This window comes from Psammomys obesus, unplaced genomic scaffold (genome assembly GCF_907164565.1).
Source record: "Psammomys obesus unplaced genomic scaffold, mPsaObe1.curated_primary_1811, whole genome shotgun sequence".
Lineage (NCBI taxonomy): Eukaryota > Metazoa > Chordata > Mammalia > Rodentia > Muridae > Psammomys > Psammomys obesus.
In genome coordinates this window covers 2,898,890-2,917,532 of record NW_026591643.1, presented here as the reverse complement: position 1 = coordinate 2,917,532, position 18,643 = coordinate 2,898,890, and the positions used below count along the sequence as shown (strand labels likewise).

At 39.1% G+C, this 18,643-nt stretch overlaps 1 protein-coding gene across 1 annotated transcript in view; it reads left to right on the top strand.

Annotated features, from left to right (window-relative positions):
- The window catches only part of Shoc1 (shortage in chiasmata 1), a 74,870-nt gene that overhangs the window by 35,829 nt on the left and 20,398 nt on the right, over nt 1-18,643 (top strand). Inside the window, exons 12-21 of the mRNA XM_055611611.1 lie at nt 754-1,155; nt 6,091-6,201; nt 7,131-7,307; nt 9,649-9,753; nt 11,417-11,595; nt 12,800-12,872; nt 15,118-15,187; nt 16,623-16,801; nt 17,005-17,122; nt 18,030-18,141. Of these exons, the coding sequence (XP_055467586.1) occupies nt 754-1,155; nt 6,091-6,201; nt 7,131-7,307; nt 9,649-9,753; nt 11,417-11,595; nt 12,800-12,872; nt 15,118-15,187; nt 16,623-16,801; nt 17,005-17,122; nt 18,030-18,141 (1,526 nt within the window). The remainder of the gene's footprint in view (nt 1-753; nt 1,156-6,090; nt 6,202-7,130; nt 7,308-9,648; nt 9,754-11,416; nt 11,596-12,799; nt 12,873-15,117; nt 15,188-16,622; nt 16,802-17,004; nt 17,123-18,029; nt 18,142-18,643) is intronic.

Below are 18,643 nucleotides of genomic sequence, written 5' to 3'. Positions count from 1 at the left end.
TTGCTGTGAGACTGTGTCTCTAAGAAACCTGAGGAAAACTGTCCATGAAGTATCATCAATATGGCTGATTAAGCAAGACCTGAAAAAAGATGACACCAACAGCATGCCTACACGGAAGGGGGGAAGCTCCCAGGGCCTCAACCCTACACACAGAGCTCAAGGAACTAAGGAATGCTGACAGCAGGAGAAACAGTCTTCCTCAGGGAAGAGCTCCCTCCCCCGAATTGGTTCTAGGGTACCAAGTGGTCACCCATGAATCATAGATAGAGAAGTAAAATAATATGGATTGAGCAGGTTGTGTCTGTCTTTAGGAGGGGCCAGCCTGGTCTAAAAAGAGGCTTCCAGAGCTGTTACACAGAGACCCTGTCTCAGAAAGAGGGAGAGAAGAAAGTAAACTTTTGTTTTATTTTGTGTTTTGTTTTGTTTTGTTTTGTTTTTTTCAGACAGGATCTGTGTAGGTTTGGCTGTCTTGGACTTACTATGTAGACCAGGCTGGCCTGGAACTTACAGAGATCAGCTTGCTTCTGCCTCCCTGAGTGCTGGGATTAAAGTCATGCACATCCAAACCCTGTAACTTTTATTCTTTTAAAAGCTTATTTTATTTAGACTCAAAAATGGATTTTCCAAACAGTAAATAAACTACCTCTAAGGACCCTAAAGACATAATTATGTTAACAGGAACTTACAGCCTAACTAAAAGTTATCATTTAGACATGGAAGTCATTTTGGTGCCTTTTATTTTCTTGTTTCCAGCCTGGCTAGAACATAGGCGTTGTCTCTCGCCCACTGTGCCCATCAGTGAGAAGTCTGCAAATGTTCACACATTACATCCACAGAAGAGACCATCTTCAGAAAAGGAAGTGCCGCATCTTTGTTTGTCTGGTGAATGTGTCACCGTCAGTAAAACCGAAAAAGAAGAAAATCCAAAGAGTGACCAAGAACTGGCTGCTGGACTGCTGCAGAAGACTGGCAGCACTTGTGTTGGCCTTGGCAAGCCCATGCCATCTGTTGAATTATCTTCCTCCTCACAAATCAAGCCATCTTACGATAAGAAACGGGGTGATTTGGATCTCTTGAGTGAGTTTATAATTCTGAGAACTAAACACAGGACTTTGACTTCAGACGAGGAAGTCACAGGCCATGACCAAAACAATGGTGGGTAACTCAGTAAAATTTTGGCATAGACATGTGGCCTGTAGGACTGGGCACTGTCTATTATACAATGAAAGAAAATGAAGGCTCTTTTAGAGAAATTGTATTGTATCTCATAGTCAAGGAAAATGCCATTGATACTTCTTATAAATGGAGATAGAGACTGATACATGAATATACATTTAGATATGGATATAAATAGTCTTTCAAAGATTAAAAGGCACATTTTAATTTGTAGAAAAACTGTTATTTATAAAATGTGCTTTCTGTAACTTGGATATATAAACATAGTATTCCTAACTTCATCATTTTTTTTCTATTGTCTTACAGTACTAGCTCAATGTTTTTAAATACAGTTTTATTAGTTCAAGATTCAAAACATTTTTAACATCATTTCCCCCATCTCCTCTCAGATCCACCCTCTAATTCATACCTACCCAACTTTATGTCCTCATTTTTTAAAGATTATGTTATTTTATGTGAGTATTTTGCTTGCATGTATGCATGTGCACGGTGCACGTGCCTAAAGCCAATGGAAGCTAGCAGAGGATGTCAGGCCACCTGGAATTGGAATTACAGACGATTTTGAGCTACCATTTGGGTGCTGCCAACTGAACCTGGGTCCTCTGCAAGAGCAGTAAGCACCCTTAGCCTCTGAGCCATCTCTTCGCCTTTTCTTTAAAACAAAAAAAATCAAATCTCGTTAGTGCTACCCATGTCCTCCTTAGGTTGTAGCTGCCCGTTGGGGCAGTTAGACCTCTCAGGGGCTGTTCTCTTAGAGGAGACTCACAGCCCCTGTCCCAGCAGCTGTCAGTCACCAGTGGTCCCTTAGCTGGGGGTTATCTAGTGTTTTACTATTTCATATGTATGCACACATTTTCTTATTTAATTGTTTATATTTTATACTATTATCAAAGAGTTTCCATTTTCAATTGTCATATATTTCCTGCTTCTAACCACCTCAGGAGTAGTACAGTGTGTCATATAATTTCACTCTGCTTTAAAAAAAATAACTCTAGAATAATTTTCTATTTTCACACAGGATCTCACTATGTAGCTCTGGCTGTCCAGGAACTCACTCTGTAGACCAGGCTGGCCTCAGACTCACAGAGATCCTCCTGCCTCTGCCTCCAAGTGCTTGGATTAAAGTTGTGTGCCACCACCTGGTACATTCTAGAATACTTTTGATAGACTTTATCTTGGTGAAATTGACACAAGAAGTGTTTGTGTTACTTAGAGCATAATTTGATCTTGCAATCCCATGTTCTATCTGCGGAGACAAGATTGGGTTCTCGGTGTCAAAGCAGTTATGTATAATTCTCCAAAAGGTGAGACAACCGTTTATAGATATGCTGAAGCTCATTACTGCTTTAGGACATGTCCACAGTGAGAATTTCACAGTGGTGAAATTTCAGAGTAGGATTCAACGATTTTAGAACTCTGTGATGGGTTATGCACCTATGTATTCACCGTAGTTTCCTGATAGTTTTGCCAGGTGACAGTTCTGTATGCAGCTGTGATCACTCTAACCAATATTTTCCCCACAATTCAAACATACCCTGTGCAAAAGATGCAAAGAAGGGGCTGGGGAGTTTGGTCAGTCAGCTTGCCCTAAAAGCACGAGGACCCCAGAACCGTGTTGAGAGAAAGCTGGGTGTGGTGGCCTGCACTTGTAATCCCCGTACTAAGAGGGTGGGACAGGAGCGTGCCTGGGATGTGCTGGCCAGCCAGACTGACCTGCATGGCCAACCCCAGGCCGGTCTCAAAAAAAGTAAACAGCAGCCAAAGGACAGCAACAGAGGTTGTCTTCTGTGCATGCACTTGTGCACACAACCTGCACACACAGGACAGCACGAGAGCACGCACACACACACGCACACACACACGCACGCACGCATGAGGAAAAGAAAATTTGTTAATCTTAGATTTGTTTCTAAATTGTACCTATTTGGGTTGAGAAGCGATCCTGTGTTAACACTGGCACTCTCTTCTGCTTGTTACACTTGTGAGAGTAGCTTATAACGTACATGTCAGCATCATAAAACAAGGAGCCACAGCAAGAATATTGAGAGATTTTAGTATGTTTATCCTATATGAGATGTCTAATATCCACTTAGGAGTGACTATATACCATGTGTGTCTTTCTGCTTCTGGGATACCTCATTCAGGACGATCTTTTCTAGTTCCCACCATTTGCCTACAAATTTCATGATTTCCTTGTTTTTAATTGCTGAGTAGTACTCCATTGTGTAAAGGTACCACAATTTCTGTATCCATTCCTCCGTTGATGGACATCTGGCTTGTTTCTAGCTTCTGGCTATTACAAATAACGCTGCTACACACATGGTTGAGCAAATGTCCTTGTTGTGTACTTGAGCATCTCTTGGATATATGCCCAGGAGTGGTATAGCTGGATCTTGAGGAAGCACGATTCCTAATTGTCTGAGAAAGCATCAGATTGATTTCCAAAGTGGTTGTACAAATTTACATTCCCATCAGCAATGAAGGCGGGTTTCCCTTTCTCCATATGCTCTCCAGCATGTGTTCTCACTTGAGTTGATCTTAGTCATTCTGATGGGTGTAAGGTGAAATCTCAGGGTCATTTTGATTTGCATTTTCCTGATAGCTAAGGATGTTGAGCATTTCTTTAAGTATTTCTCTGCCATTCAACATTCCTCTATTGAGAATTCTCTGTTTAGCTCTGTACCCCCTTTTTTAATTGGATTACTTGATTTGTTGCTGTTTAACCTCTTGAGTTCTTTATATATTCTGGATATTAGCCCTCTATCAGATGTAGGGTTGGTGAAGATCCTTTCCCAATCTATAGGCTGTCATTTTGTTCTGAGGACAGTGTCCTTTGCTTTATAGAAGCTTTTCAGTTTCATGAGGTCCCAAAGTGGATATTAGACATATAATATAGGATAATCATACTAAAATCTGTACACCTAAAGAAGCTAATCAAGAAGGTGGACTCTGGGTAAAATGTTCAATCTTCATTCAAAAAGGCAAACTGGATTAACATCAGAAGAGGGACAAAACAGGAAACAGGACAGGAGCCTACCACAGAGGGCCTCAGCAGGGTATCAAAGCAGATGCTGGGACTCATAGCCAAACTTTGGGCAGAGTAAAAGGAATCTTATGAAAGAAGGGGGAGATAGAAAGACCTAGAAGGAACAGGAGCTCCACAAGGAGAGCAACAGAACCAAAAAATGTGGGCATAGGGATCTTTTCTGAGACTGATACTCCAAACAAGGACAATGCATGGAGATAACCTAGAACCCCTGCACAGATATAGCCCATGGCAGCTCAGTGTCCAAGAGAGCTCCCTAATAATGGGAACAGGGACTATCTCTGACATGAACTCAGTGGCTGGCTCTTTGATCACCTCTGCCTGGGAGTTGGGGGGTGGATAGCCTTACCAGGCCACAGAGGAATACAATGCAGCCAGTCCTGATGAGACCTGATAGACTAGGGTCAGATGGAAGGGGAGGAGGACCTCCCCTATCAGTGGACTGGGGGAGGGGCATGGGAGAAGAGAGAGGGATGGTGGGATTGGCAGGGGATGAGGGAGGTGGCTATAGCTGTGATACAAAGTAAATAAACTTTAATTAATTAATTAATTTTAAAAAGAATGTTGAGAGAGAGAAAAAAAATTTCTTGTTAAAAAAATTGATTTAAAAGGGAATGCCAGGCTGGAGAGGTGGCTCAGAGGTTAAGAGCACTAGCTGCTCTCCCAGAGGTCCTGAGTTCAATTCCCAGCAGCCACATGGTGGCTCACAACCATCTAGATCTGGTGCCCTTTTCTGGCACACAGGTGTACATGCAGACAGAACATTGTATGCATAATAAATAAATATTTTAAAAGGGGGGAATGCCTCTGCACTCCTATAGCTTCTCTGTTTGTGTGATGCTCCTGGCCTCTTTATCTGTAGGGTGTAGAAAGAAGTGTCTAGGTTGTAAATCTGGGGAAATGGGTATACACTTACGGGAACGATCTTCCCCACAGAGAGAAGTATTCCCAGCCTCTAATGTCTTGGCTCCTTCCTGCTGAGAGTCTCCGGTTGAGCTTAGAGGAGGACTGAGTGGGGTTGCTGTCTCACTTGGGTATTGTTACCAAGCCCACTTGTCTCTCAAATCAAGCCTGCCTGGCCTTGAATTTGTGATCCTCCTGCCTTAGCCTTCCAAGTGCTGGGATTATAGGCAAAAAAATCACCATGTCCCATTCTATTATCATACTTTTAACCTCACATAGAAGTGTCTTATAATCATATTATTGGTGGGTGACATTAGTATTTAGTTAAAAATAGCTGTCTCTATGCATATATAAATTTTCTATAATACCTAGAAAAGAAAAAATCCAACATTTATTTAAACACTGTATCAGGTACTAAATTGCATATTAAAGGAGGGATTTTTTTTTTTTTTTTTTTTTTTGGCCTGGAAGCAAGGTAGGTAGTTACATAACACTTCCTGTAGAAAATGAGTGAATTGAAGATTGAGGAGTAAAAGTTAGTATACCCGGAAAAAAAAATAGGAACATTAGAAGGCTTGGAACAAAGAAGAAAGGTGGAAATAGACAGAAAACTCTGGAAGGGGTGAGGTAGAATGCTGTCGTCTTTCATGTGTCAGGAGCTGGGACTGGTGTTTGGTCTCTGTATTGAAGGTAGGCATCCTCGGCCATAGGTCACATGTGAGGGAGCTAGGGCTGCCGTTGGAGCTGCAGGAGATTCTGACCGGATGCCAGAGTTTATTCCATCTCTGTCATCCTCCTCGCTGCTCAGCACAGTGTTAGGTCCACTGATCTGGATAATTCATTTAACTTAATCTCAGTGTGTTAAGATATTTAACAACTACAATTTTGAATACAGTATTAAAATAAAACATCATTTCTCCTGAACAATTTGATGTTTTTGCTAGAAATTCAAGATAAAGAAAAAGAAAAAGATAAAGAAAAATGTTCTTTGACTCTTCAAGAAGAAAGTCCTGTTGTTTCTAATAATAAAGCTCCAGAGGAAAGAGCAGATGATGTTATCGAGATTCAAGCATCAGGTATGCAGGATGCTTTCTTTTCTACTTGATTCAGAAGTCCTCTCCCAGATTTCTAGAACATACCTTATTTTCTGAGTAATTGTTTTTACTTGTTTCAGAAACTTCTTTTTTTAAAAAAATAATTTATCTAATTTTATTTTACGTGCATTAGTCTGAAGGTGTCAGATCCCTCGGAATTGGCAGTATAGACAGTTGTGAGCTGCCATGTAAGTGCTGGGAATTGAACCAGGGTCCTTTAGGAAGGACAGACAGTACTCTTAACCACTGAGCCATCTCTCCAGCCCTCAGAAACTTCTTAATTCCGTTTCTACCATCAAATTACTTCCATACTTGGAGCGCCATGTACGCTGCCCCTGTCTTTTTCCCATTGCCTTGCTCCAGCCTAATTGTTATTTCTGTCTTCAGTAAAACTGAAACCATGCCAGGTGTGGTGGCACATGCCTTTAATCCCAGTGCCTGAGAGGCAGAGGCAGGCGGATCTCTATGAGTTAGAGTCCAGTCTGGTCTACAAAGTGAGTCCAGGACAGCCAAGGCTACACAGAGAAATCCTGCTTCGGAAAGTAAACAAGTAAACAAACAAAAAACTGAAGCCATTTCCCTACACTCATGTAAAAAGAGTGAACTGCAGGAGTCCTCAGTCTCTTCGTCCGTGTTTGGGAAATGTGTTATTAGTGATCTCTCCTGTTCTCTCCTTTCCCAGAACCACAGTGTTAGAAGTCTGCAATGACAACAGTAATTACTGGAAAAGGCTGTCTGTCAGGTGCCTAACACCCTTCTGAACACGCAGAAAACAGTTATAGTGAGTTACAGTGAGGAACGGTTATAGTGAGAACTCTCTCTGCTCTCTCACCCTCAGGATGATGTAAGGGTGTCAAAAGCAGCACACCGTTCCTTTTGCAAGCATTGATTTCAGTGCTGTTATTTCCCAGACACCCAGTGCCAAGCATACAGTCTCCTGGAAGCGGCAGCCACTCCTGTCTTGGAAAAGCTTGCTTGCCTCTGTACTTACCCTGCTGCTAATTGGAAATTTGCCACTGTCATTTTTGACCAAACAAGATTCTTCCTAAAGGAACAAGAAAAAATAATAAATGATGCTATTCACCAAGGTGAGTACAAATCAGATTCAAATGCTACCCAAAGGATATATACTAGTAGATAACTATAGCAATGCAGACCTCAGACCCAGAAGAAACCGTAACTGTAATTTAGCATGTAGTACCTGTATCTAGGCCAAGCCCAGAAGATTCTCAGTGAATCTCCTAATTGGCCTGTGTTATTTAATAGATCCCCATTGCAAAAAACAAAGTTAACCTTGTAACCATTCACACTGGAGCCAGTGCTTGGCCCTGCTCTGGCCCTGCCCAAACAAAATTGTGAAAGCAAGATCCAAAGGATAAACTATTTCCAGTGAACTTCACTGCATCCTACAATGAAACATAAGATATATACAAACACAAAAATACCCAGCACCCAATAACATAAAACTGATCTCTAGTGTAAAGTCATATTACCAGACATACAAAGAGACAGGAAATACAATCCATAATGAGAATAATCTGCAAACCTAAATCAAAGATACTAGAGTTTTCAGAATTTGCTGAAGCTCACTATAACTGTTTTCTGCGTGTTCAGAAGGGTGTTAGGCACCTGACAGATAGCCATTTCTAGTAATTACTATTTTCCTTGCTGACCTCCAACATTGTGGTTCTGGGAAAGGAGAGAACAGGAAAAAAATGTTAAGACAAGGCTACTCTTTATTCATATGAGCCCCCTTTCCCACTGCTCAGACCATGGACTGAGAACTTCCCTTTGAGTTATTTCTGTCCCTGCCGTGGCATGCACTTTGCAGTTCGTAGCTGCCTGTAGTTCGGGCCAGGACCCACTAATAGAACTTTGCCGTGCGTTGAGTGGCCGTCTTCTTCAGTGTGCCTGTCCCATTTGTTTTTGAGTGCTGGGCGGCGTGCCATGTACTCTGTCTTGTGCTTAGAGGTGAACCAGTGCGCTGCGCTTGCTACATGTTATCTGGACCTCGTGTGCTAGGAAAGTCAGCTTTCTCAGTTCATAAATTATACATATTAAAATTTTGCAGCTTCTTCAAAAAATAAAATAGGTGGGCTAGAGAGACAGCTCAGCTGTGTTGAGACTATTTCCTCCTCTCACAGAGGACCTCGGTTCACTTATCACATGCTGGTTCATACTCCTGAAACTCCAGCTTCTAGGTAACCTGTAACCTTCACGTGGTACAGACACACACACACACACAAGTAAAAAATAGATACATCTTTGCTGGACATGATGGTTCACACCTTTAATTGTACAACTCAGGATGCAGATGCAGGGGAATCTCTCCATTTGAGACCATCCAAGGTTACATAGTAAGACCCTGTAACAAAACAATAACAACAAAAATAAAGTAAAATAGGACCAGCAAGGTGGCCTAGCAGATAAAGGCACTTGCTGCCAAGCCTGATGGCCAGAGTTTGAACCCACATGGTAGAAGGAGAGACAGACTCTTGTAAGTTGTCTTCTGACCTCCGCACATATGTACAGCATATGCGTGCCTTCTCCTCATCACACACTTGCACATGCACAAGAGTCCAGAGTTCTGGAAGTGCATAGAACACGTCAAGTAGGCAATTGGCTTGTTCCTGTGAATAACTCTTTCGTGTGAGTCTTAATCTCTGAGCTGAGCTAACATTTTCAGATACTATCTCCATTTCAAAGTATTTCTTCATTTACAAATGTCTAGTTCTAGCTTTAAAAATTGGCACGCTGGAGAGATGGCTCAGAGGTTAAGAGCACTGGCTGCTCAGAGGTTATGAGTTCAATTCCCAGCAACCACATGGTTGCCCTATAATGAAATCTGGTGCCCCCTTCTGGCGTGCAGGTGTACATGCAAACATAACATTGTATACATAATAAATATTTTTTTAAAAAATTGGCAAGTTACACCAGGTATGGAGGTGACACACCTTTAAAATCCCAGCACTCAGGAGACAGAGGCAGGTGTATCTCTGTGATTTTGAGGCCAACCTGGTCTTCAAAGTGAGTCCAAGACAGCCAAGGATACACTACAGAAAAACCCTGCTCAAAAAAATATATATATTTTACAAGTTAGTTACTAATTTAATTTTCCTCTTGGTTAGAGGTTTTTTTTTCCTGCAAAAGTAAACTTAATTTAATATTCCCTACATTAGGGGATGAGCTCTTCAGTTAGCTGTCTGAGTTATTGCTATCTTGAGCATCACTTCTCATCACTAAAGCTGTGTCCTCTTCTATAAATGAGGACCACAGTAATCCTGAGAAGATTGTTAGAGTCCATGAAGTAACCTGCTTATACACAGCCTAGCAATAGTAAGCACTCTCTAGATGTTAGCTGTTATTGTTGAACAAATCTGATACATATTCTAAAACTCTAATGTGTTAATTATGCTTTTGCTTGTATAGGTAAAAATGATGGCAGAGAAATGACATTCAAGTATGCTGCTCTCTTACATCTCCTGGTAACAATTAGAGATGCCCTTTTAACGTGCAGCTTGGATACAGCATTAGGTTGGTAGAGAAATTTTTATTTCTTGCTTTTTTTCTTATTGAATATTCCATCTGGAATAACTTACTTTTCCGAAAAAGATAATAGCTCTTCATAAATTGTGTAGCTGGGAGAGGCAGAGGAAGGCAGAACTCTGTGAGTTAGAGGCCAGCCTGGTTACAAAGTGAGTCCACATCAGTCAAGGCTGTCAGAAAAACCCTGTCTCAAAAAAAAATTATGTAGCTTTCTCTCATATTACACTGATCAACACTGTCTTGTCACATGGTTCAGGTAACCTGGAACCTTCACTCCAGGTTCTAGGTAACCTGTAACCTTCACATGGTACAAATACACGCACACACATACATACAAGTAAAAAATAGATACATCTTTGCTGGACATGATGGTTCACACCTTTAATTGTACAACTCAGGATGCAGGTTTTACATGCTGGCTTTGGGGGAAGCTAACAGGAGTCCTGGAATTTGAGACCATCCTGCAGAACAGTCTTCCCTGCTCATGTGCATGATTTAGACCTCAATGTTTTAGCAGATGCACAAATTAATTATTAATAAATACCATTTTTTACCCTGAGTTTATATTCTAACGAGGTTGCCATGTACATTTATAAAAAAACAAAATTTAAGTACAAAGTTGCATAAGTTAAATACGAAGGAAACTCCAATGTGGCAATATTTCAAAAGGAATTCCATGTAAGTGAAGGTTCATAGGTTTACAGGAAGAGTGAATTAATAGTCAATAAGCAGGAAGTAAGTGAGAATAGGATATATTCAAAGTATAGAGATATGTACAAGTAAATTAATGTTATGTAACTTAAAAAGAGACATATGATATTGGTTTTTAGCTTCACTCAATTTTAAAGACATTGTATGTTTGAAGAGGAACATGTTTAACCTGATATAAACTGTATTATACTGGTTAATCTGAGTATTTGAGAGGCAAAGGCGGGTGAATCTCTGTGAATTTGAGACAAGCATGGTCTACATGACAAATTCCAGGCCACACACTGGTACCCTGCCTCAAAAAAAAAAAGAATATACCCAGCATGCACATGTAGCAAAATGTCACAAAATATTCTATACGCATGTACAGTTTGTAATAGTGTTTACTGTAACCATATGTATTGGATATACATTTAAATTAAAACATCAATATATTTTATTAAATCAGAATAGGACTAAATGAAATGTTAATCATTTTTTGTTTATATTTTGTTTATTTTGTTGTTTTTTCCTGTTTGGGTGTTTTGCATTGCCTGTAGAGACCAGAAGAGGGCATCAGATCTTCTAGAACTAAAGTTACAGACAGTTGTTATCTGTCATGTAGGTGCTGGGAACTAAACCCCAGTCCTCTGGAAGAGCAGCCAGTGCTTTTAACCACTGAGGCATTTCTCTAGATCTATTAACTGATAGTTAAGATTTATTTCCTAGCCAAGCATGGTGGTGCCTGCGTTTAATCCCAGCATTAAGCAGGCAGAGGCAAAGGCAGGAGGATCTCTATGAATTTGAGTCCAGCCTGGTTTATATAGGGAGCTCCAGGACAGTCAGAGCTACATAGTGAGACCCTGTCTCAAAAACCAAAACACAAAAAGATTTTTTTCTTAGTGGTTTTTGCCATGGAATTATACTCAAAAACATTAAAAGACTTAATATTTTTCTTTAACAGGATATTTGTCGAATGCAAAAGATATCTACAAAAGCATGTTAGACTCCTATTTGGATAACATTTGGAGACAGCTGAAAATTTTACAGTTTATAAAGAAAAAAAGGCCTAAAACCAACTATAAGATCCAAGAATTACAGTGTCAGATACTAAGCAGGTTGCAGAATCAACAACAAATAAAGGTTGAGTATGGGATAGAACAGATAAAGTAATTGTTTAAAGAAGGGGGTGTAATGTGACTTTATGCATTTAACTTGGAGGTTATAAAATAGGCTAAGTTTGGCCTTTGACAGTTTTGTCTTTAAGTAAGATAACAGTCTCAGGCCCAGAGAAAGGGGGAGTTGTGTCATTACTCACTGCCTTCAAATTTAAATGCTTTAATTTCTGTTGTAAGCCGGTGCTTGGGTTGGTTCTCCACACCCGGGATTTGAATAAGAGCATGGAGATTTGCATCATACTACAACTGCAATAATTTATTTTTTCGGGTAGTGAACCAAAATCTCATCTGACACAATAATGTAAAAAATACTCTGTCTTGGCTTGTATTAGAAATTATTTTCTCACCCACCTTACATCATTATATGAAAGCTGAATTAATAAAGTTTTAAGGCAAAGAACCCCTTTAAACTAATCTAGCAGAAAGCCATTACAAGTGGTCACACCAGATCTGAACATAAACTTATACAGGCATTCTTCTTTTCCATGCTGTAACTCTCTTATCCTCAACTTATAGTTTCTTGAATGACTTTCATATGTCATTAAATTAATAAGTGAGAAATTTACCACTGAGCCTGATTGACTGCTCCTTTCCAGAAAAGAAACTGCATGATGAGTAGGAGAATGCAGCAGTTACTGCCTTTTGCCTATGATGTCAGACTTATGGGGGTTGGAATTAACAAAAACAAAACAGGCTGAGACGGTTTGTGCACAGATGTTGTAGACAGAAATGCTAAAACTGCCTCAGAACACTTCCCTCATTGACATTGATGTTACCAGAATTTAGAACAGATTGTTTACTTTGTAACCTGGGTGTTCTCTTTTTGCTTTTAAGACAAGGTTCTCTTGTCTTTCAGTAGAGGCTGCCCTTGACCTCCAGCTTCTCCTGCCCAAGCATCCCGAATGCTGGGATCACAGGCTACCACCTGGCATCTCTACCCTCATTGCCATTATTTTTATCCGACCCATTAAATTTGCTTTTAAATTAGTTTTATCACTGTAGCAAAACTGTGAAAAAGAACAATCCATCTGGGGATACACTCCAGTGCAGAGCACTAGGTTTAATCTCTAGCATCACACACACACACACACATACACACACACACACATAAAAACATAAGCGAAGAATAATAATTCATCAATATATATGGAATTCTTATTTTTGACTAGGTACTGGTGATAATAAGAATGGACTCAGATGGAGAAAAGCATTTGCTTGTTAAAACCCTTAAGAAAATAGAAGGTAGGGGCATTTAACTTATGCTTTATTTAGTAAATGTTTTGTTACAGAAATGTATTCACCTAACTGGCATTGACATTAAAATATTATAAATTTGTCTTCTCAAAATCTAGGACTCAGTGGGCTTTTTCCAATGGTTTGATTCTACAGTTGCTCAAACTTTCATTAGTATTTAATGGACGATTTTTAAATCAATGTGGACAATACTGTACTTATATCTATATATCTATAATGTACTTATATGTATTTTTATTAAGAATCGATGTGTTTTGTAGACTGCTTCCTAGTTGCTACATTGATGCTGCTTGCTTACAACTCAGTTTTATAAGCAAAGAAAAACTTCATAAAGGTTATGTAGCATAGATCTTATAGGCAGTAACTGAGTTAGACTCTAACCCAGTGTTCTCAGTTCAGTGTATGCTCCAGCTCTGCCCACTGAGAACTCCTCTGTCAGCCCTTTCTCCTGGAGCTTTGGAACCACTGCTTACATGCAGTCTCTCTTGTACTCAAACTGAAATGCAACTTTCTCCCTCAAGTCTTTGCTCCCTCTATAGCCCTCTCATATTTTTCTTTCCGTGTGTGTATGTGTGTGGGTGAATTTACTCCTACCTACATGATGGAAGGAGAGAACCAGCTCCTGACAGTTGTCTTCTGGTCTACACATACACACTAAATAATAAGTCAGGCAAGTGCTGCGTAACATTAGCATGGGCTGTGGAGGTGAGGAAGTCCCTGTACAAAGGAAAGACACCTAGACCGCTTCCTGAAACACCTCCTCCTTCAATGCAATTTAAGATGATGACGGTCACAGCCCTTATCTGGGCTTTAGGCTGACCTCCTAGTTGCTTTTGGTACTTGTGTTCATTTCAGCATTGTCTGCTAACATAAAAACCTTGAATATGGGGCTGGAGGGGTAGCCAGCGGTTAAGAGCACTGGCCGCCCTTCAGTTTATTGTCAGCACACACATGGCAGCTCACAACTGTCTGTAACTCTAGTTCCAGGGAATCCAGCACCCATACACAGACAGACATGCAGGCAAACACCAATCAGTGCACATAAAAGAAATAAATGATATAAAACAGGCTTTACTATACAAACTGGAAATGTCTTGAGTCTTTCAGACTGACAACTATCCTCAGCCGGGAGCTAACTAGGTCTTTTTTCTAGCTTATGATAGGAAAAAAAAAAATCTGGTTTTATTTTCCACATGTTTAAAGATCTAGAAAGGCACTATCATGTCATGAACTTGTTTTCGGGATCAAGCTTAATTAGACTTTAGATGAACCACCTTATGAACTAAATAAGAAAATAGTACTCATCCTTACTGCTACCAAAGCTTGTGTTTTCAAGAACTATTATACATCATGCTTACCATTGCTGTGACATTATTGCATAGCTGGGAATTTACAACTGACAGAAGAACAGATTACAGAACTAATTTAGACTTGGTTTAATTTTTCTTTATATTCTATATGTTAATTATGCCAACTAATGTAAGGATTCAGTGTTTGAAATTTATATTTTGTTTATAAACACTAGTAAGAAATTAAAATTAAAAATTATGAGCTGGGCATGGTGGCACATACCTGTAATCCCAGCACTCAGGGAGGCAATGGCAGGCGGATCTCTGTGAGTTCGAGGCCAGCCTGGTCTACAAAGTGAGTCTAGGACAGCCAAGGCTGTCAAGACAGAGAAACCCTGTCTCAAAAAAACAAAATTAATTGATTGATTGATTGATTGTTAAATTGCTTAATTAATTAAAATTATGACTGACTGGTACACATTAGATCTGGTTTTTATAGAGAGTCAGCAAATGCATACACACGCATGTTCACATACCACATTGAAACACACACCCTTGTTGATTTTGTTACATGCTTACATTTTTGGCTAGAGAAAAAGATAGTCTCCTATGATTTGTGGCAAAATAGGATTAAATTCACAACTAGTGAGTGTTTCATATGGCTATTTTTAAATTAAATATTTGACCACTTTTGTGTGGCATAAAAATTTTAAATTGACATGATCTCTGTGTATATATACCGGAAATATTGCTTACGTTTTAAGCTTTCTGATAAACTAGACTTAGAAATATAATCTGGAAAATCATATTTCACATAATTTTTTTGTTTACAGATTTTTAGTTCATTTTAATGAGAGTGAAATTTGTGATGGTAGAAAAAAATTATGAACAAAACTGAAAAAGAAAAATCTTGTTGAAAGAAAACTCCCTTTTTTCCCAAACAGGTTTAACAATGACTGTTTTACATTCAAATGAGAGAAAAGATTTTCTGGAAACTACTGGTGTTTTCAATGGGTAAAGTATTTTTTAATATAAGTATAGGTCCATAGGAAAGGGGGAATTCTTCCTGGTGTTTGTGCTGTATGTAGATCACAGTCCAGGAGTCAGGCTTGATCCCTAATACCTAGAAAGGTGATTGTTCTCAGAGTTCAGTTAAGAAAAATCTGATCTCCACAACTTTACTCTCCTCATGAAAACTGCCTTACACAGAGCACTTTAGCTCTCAACAGAGCCTTGAATGTTTAATATAATTAGCATCCAGGGGTTTAGTTCAATCTTATTTTAATATACTAAAATTATCATCATTGTTGTTAAAATAGAACTACAACCATCAGTGGGTGGTACATGCCTTTAACCCCAGCACCTGGGAGTCAAGGCAGGTGGATCTCTGAGTTCAAGCCTAGCCTGAACTAAAGAACAATTCCAGGACAGCCAGGGCTATACAGAGAAACTCTGTCAGGTAGCAGGGAGGAAAGAAGGAAGGAAGGAAGGAAGAAAGGAAGGAAGGAAGGAAGGAAGGAAGGAAGGAAGGAAGGAAGGAAGGAAGGAAGACAAACCTTTAAAAACAACCATGTTTTTCTTCAGTTTCTTGGCTTGTCACACCTCCTTTCTTTCTCAGGAGTGCCTGCTAATAACAGACCTAGCATTGTGTTTTTAAATGCCTTTATCTTGCTTTATTTCACATAGAAATTATTTCTAATATTGGGATCCAAATAATTAAAAAATATGAAGTAGAAGCTCACAAAAGCTAGACATAAACACTTTTAAGTTCCACACTGTCAGGAGAGAATGGAGTAGTAGCAGGTTTGATGACAGCAGGTCTTTATTATAGGAAGATGATGAGAAGGCAACACTCACACTACTGTCCATTGTTTTTGGTTTGTAAATGCTTATAAAGCCCATTGAGAAGAAACAATTCCCTCTGGCAGTTGTCTGAAAATACCCCCATATGCAGATTCTCAAAATTAAAACTTGACTTTGGTGAGATGAGGCAGATTTTTTTAAGTTGATATCTATTATTGATGGTACTCAGAAAATAAAATCAGTTATATTTGGGATATGAGCATATGAAATAGTATATGTTCTAGTTTTTGTTTTTTGTTTTTTTTTTTAAGTATGATCATCAAAGAGAAAGATTAATCCCAGCACTCTGGAGGCAGAGACAGGCAGAGCTCTGAGTTTGAGGTCAGCCTAATTTACATAGCAAGTTCCAGACAGCCAGGACTACATAAGAGAGACTCTGTCTCAAGAAACAAAAACAAAACAAGACAACAACAAAAGAAAGATAAAATGAGATTAACACAGTCAGAAAAAAATGAGTAGAAAATGTGCCAGTGTTTTCCCAGTTGAATAGGCAGAGGTCAGGAGAGCACAGGAAGCCATCTTTTACTGCTCCAGCTAAGGGATGGCACAGTGTAATTCTATTGTCTTGGCCTGCTTTTGTCTCCAGGACACGTTCCTGTGTGATTGTACATAATCACAGTATCGGAGCAGATTTCCCCTGGAGCAGCTTCTCTCTGGTTGTGGAGTACAACCACGTGGGACACTCTTGCTGGTCCAAGCACTGCCAACAGTTAAATATACCTTTCCTGGCCTTTAAAGTCATTCTTCCAGACACAGCTCTGAAGAGTAAGACAAGCCAGCATCCTACTCTGCGTTAGAGTAGAACTGTCCTGTTTAAAGAGATACTTTTCTTTGTTCCGATTGCTACTTATAAAGTAAACATTGTGTTTCTGTAACTTCTTAAACATGCACCTGCATTACTACTGTTTAATAAAAAAGAGAAAGGTATGGCAGAAGAAAAAGTAAGCATTTGTAATTCTCTTGCTTAGGAAACATCGTGCTGGATCCATTTGGTGGGTTTCTCTTGGAAATTCTGATTCCATATGTATTTTTTGCATCTGAAGGACTTCTTAATACTCCAGAAATACTCCGGCTGCTGGAGTCTAAGTAAGCCACTGCTTTTAGGTGTTGGTCTTTCATGTGTTGTTCCAGTAAGTGAAATGTTGTGCTTTATGTGTTATATCTCGTCTTTCTGATCCAAGATTAGAATATATAAGAACTGCTTTCTGAAGAGTATATCAATTTATATTTTTAATCCCTAACCTATAGCTATTAAATAATATCTTTTTATAATATTTACTAGTTTTATGAACAAAATGAAATTTAATTTTACATTTTACTTAAATTTCTCTTGTTACCAGTACATAAAAACATCTTTATGAGTTATTTTTCTGTGAATTACATGTTCAAGTATTTGAGCCATTTATGATATTAAGAATGAGAATTTTTGCTTAAAAACTACATGGAAAACAGGACGAAGAAGTTCTGAATGAACACACGTATTCTTATACATGAGAAATAAAAATAAATCTTAATAAATAAATAAAGATTTAAAAAGAGATTAGCACAACTCAAGATAGAAGCCAGTAGAAAATGCACCAGAGCCTTTCCAAGTGAGCAGGTATAGAGGAGAGGAGAAAGGTTTCTAGTTTCTCTTATATACTAAATAAATCACAATTTTCCTCCCAAAAAATTTTTTTAGGTTTCAGAAATAAACAAAGGTTTAGTGTAATATAGCATTATAAATTGAGTGTATATACGCTTTTTAATTAATTTGTTTTTTATATTAATCACAGGTTATTTGCTTTCTATCCCAGCCGTAGCCCCCTCCCTCATTCTCTCCCAATCCTCCCAAAATTTAAAGAGTAACTTGAATTATGAAAGAAAACAGCAATTCATATAATTTAACGTTCAGAAACTAATTCACAAAACTCAGTATTCAGGAGAACAGCGTGGCGCTCTGACGCGCATCCTTGGCCATGGCCTGTTTTCACTGAAGATCTGTCTTTTGCAGCTATGACATCACACTAGTGGAGAGGTGCTGCTGCGCATCACTGAAACTCTTTGGAAGTACAGAGCTCTATGTAGTGGTGACAGTTGATGAACACACTGCTGTAGTCGTGCAGGTAACAGTATGCAATAGAAAACAAAGGCTCGGGTGCGAAGTGGACCCGGGAGCGATTAGCAGGAAGGAATAGGTAATGAGTTGTTCAAAGGCATAGAATTATCCTGTATTAATAAGATATATTAAAATACATACAACTATGTAATTTCTTTTCTATATGGAGCTTAACTGTAATCTGTGATTTCTTCTAAATTTTTCTAATGGGCACAGTGCTAACTTATCACCATGAAAAATGACTACCAGTCTTCCTGGGTGCCATCTACAACTTAACATACTTAAAGCAGATAAAGACAGGACAAGCATGGTCTTGTATGTCTGCAGTCCTGGCATTTGAGACAGGACGATTGCAAGATTGAGGAAAGCTGAGTTACATGTAACAAGATCCTACCTCAAAACAAATAAGAAGAGAAAGTAAATAAAGAATCTTCAGGTGTCCATCGAAGACCCCTTTGACCAGGAAGACTGGGAAATGTGGCAGAATTTCACAGCTATTGCAGGCGGGC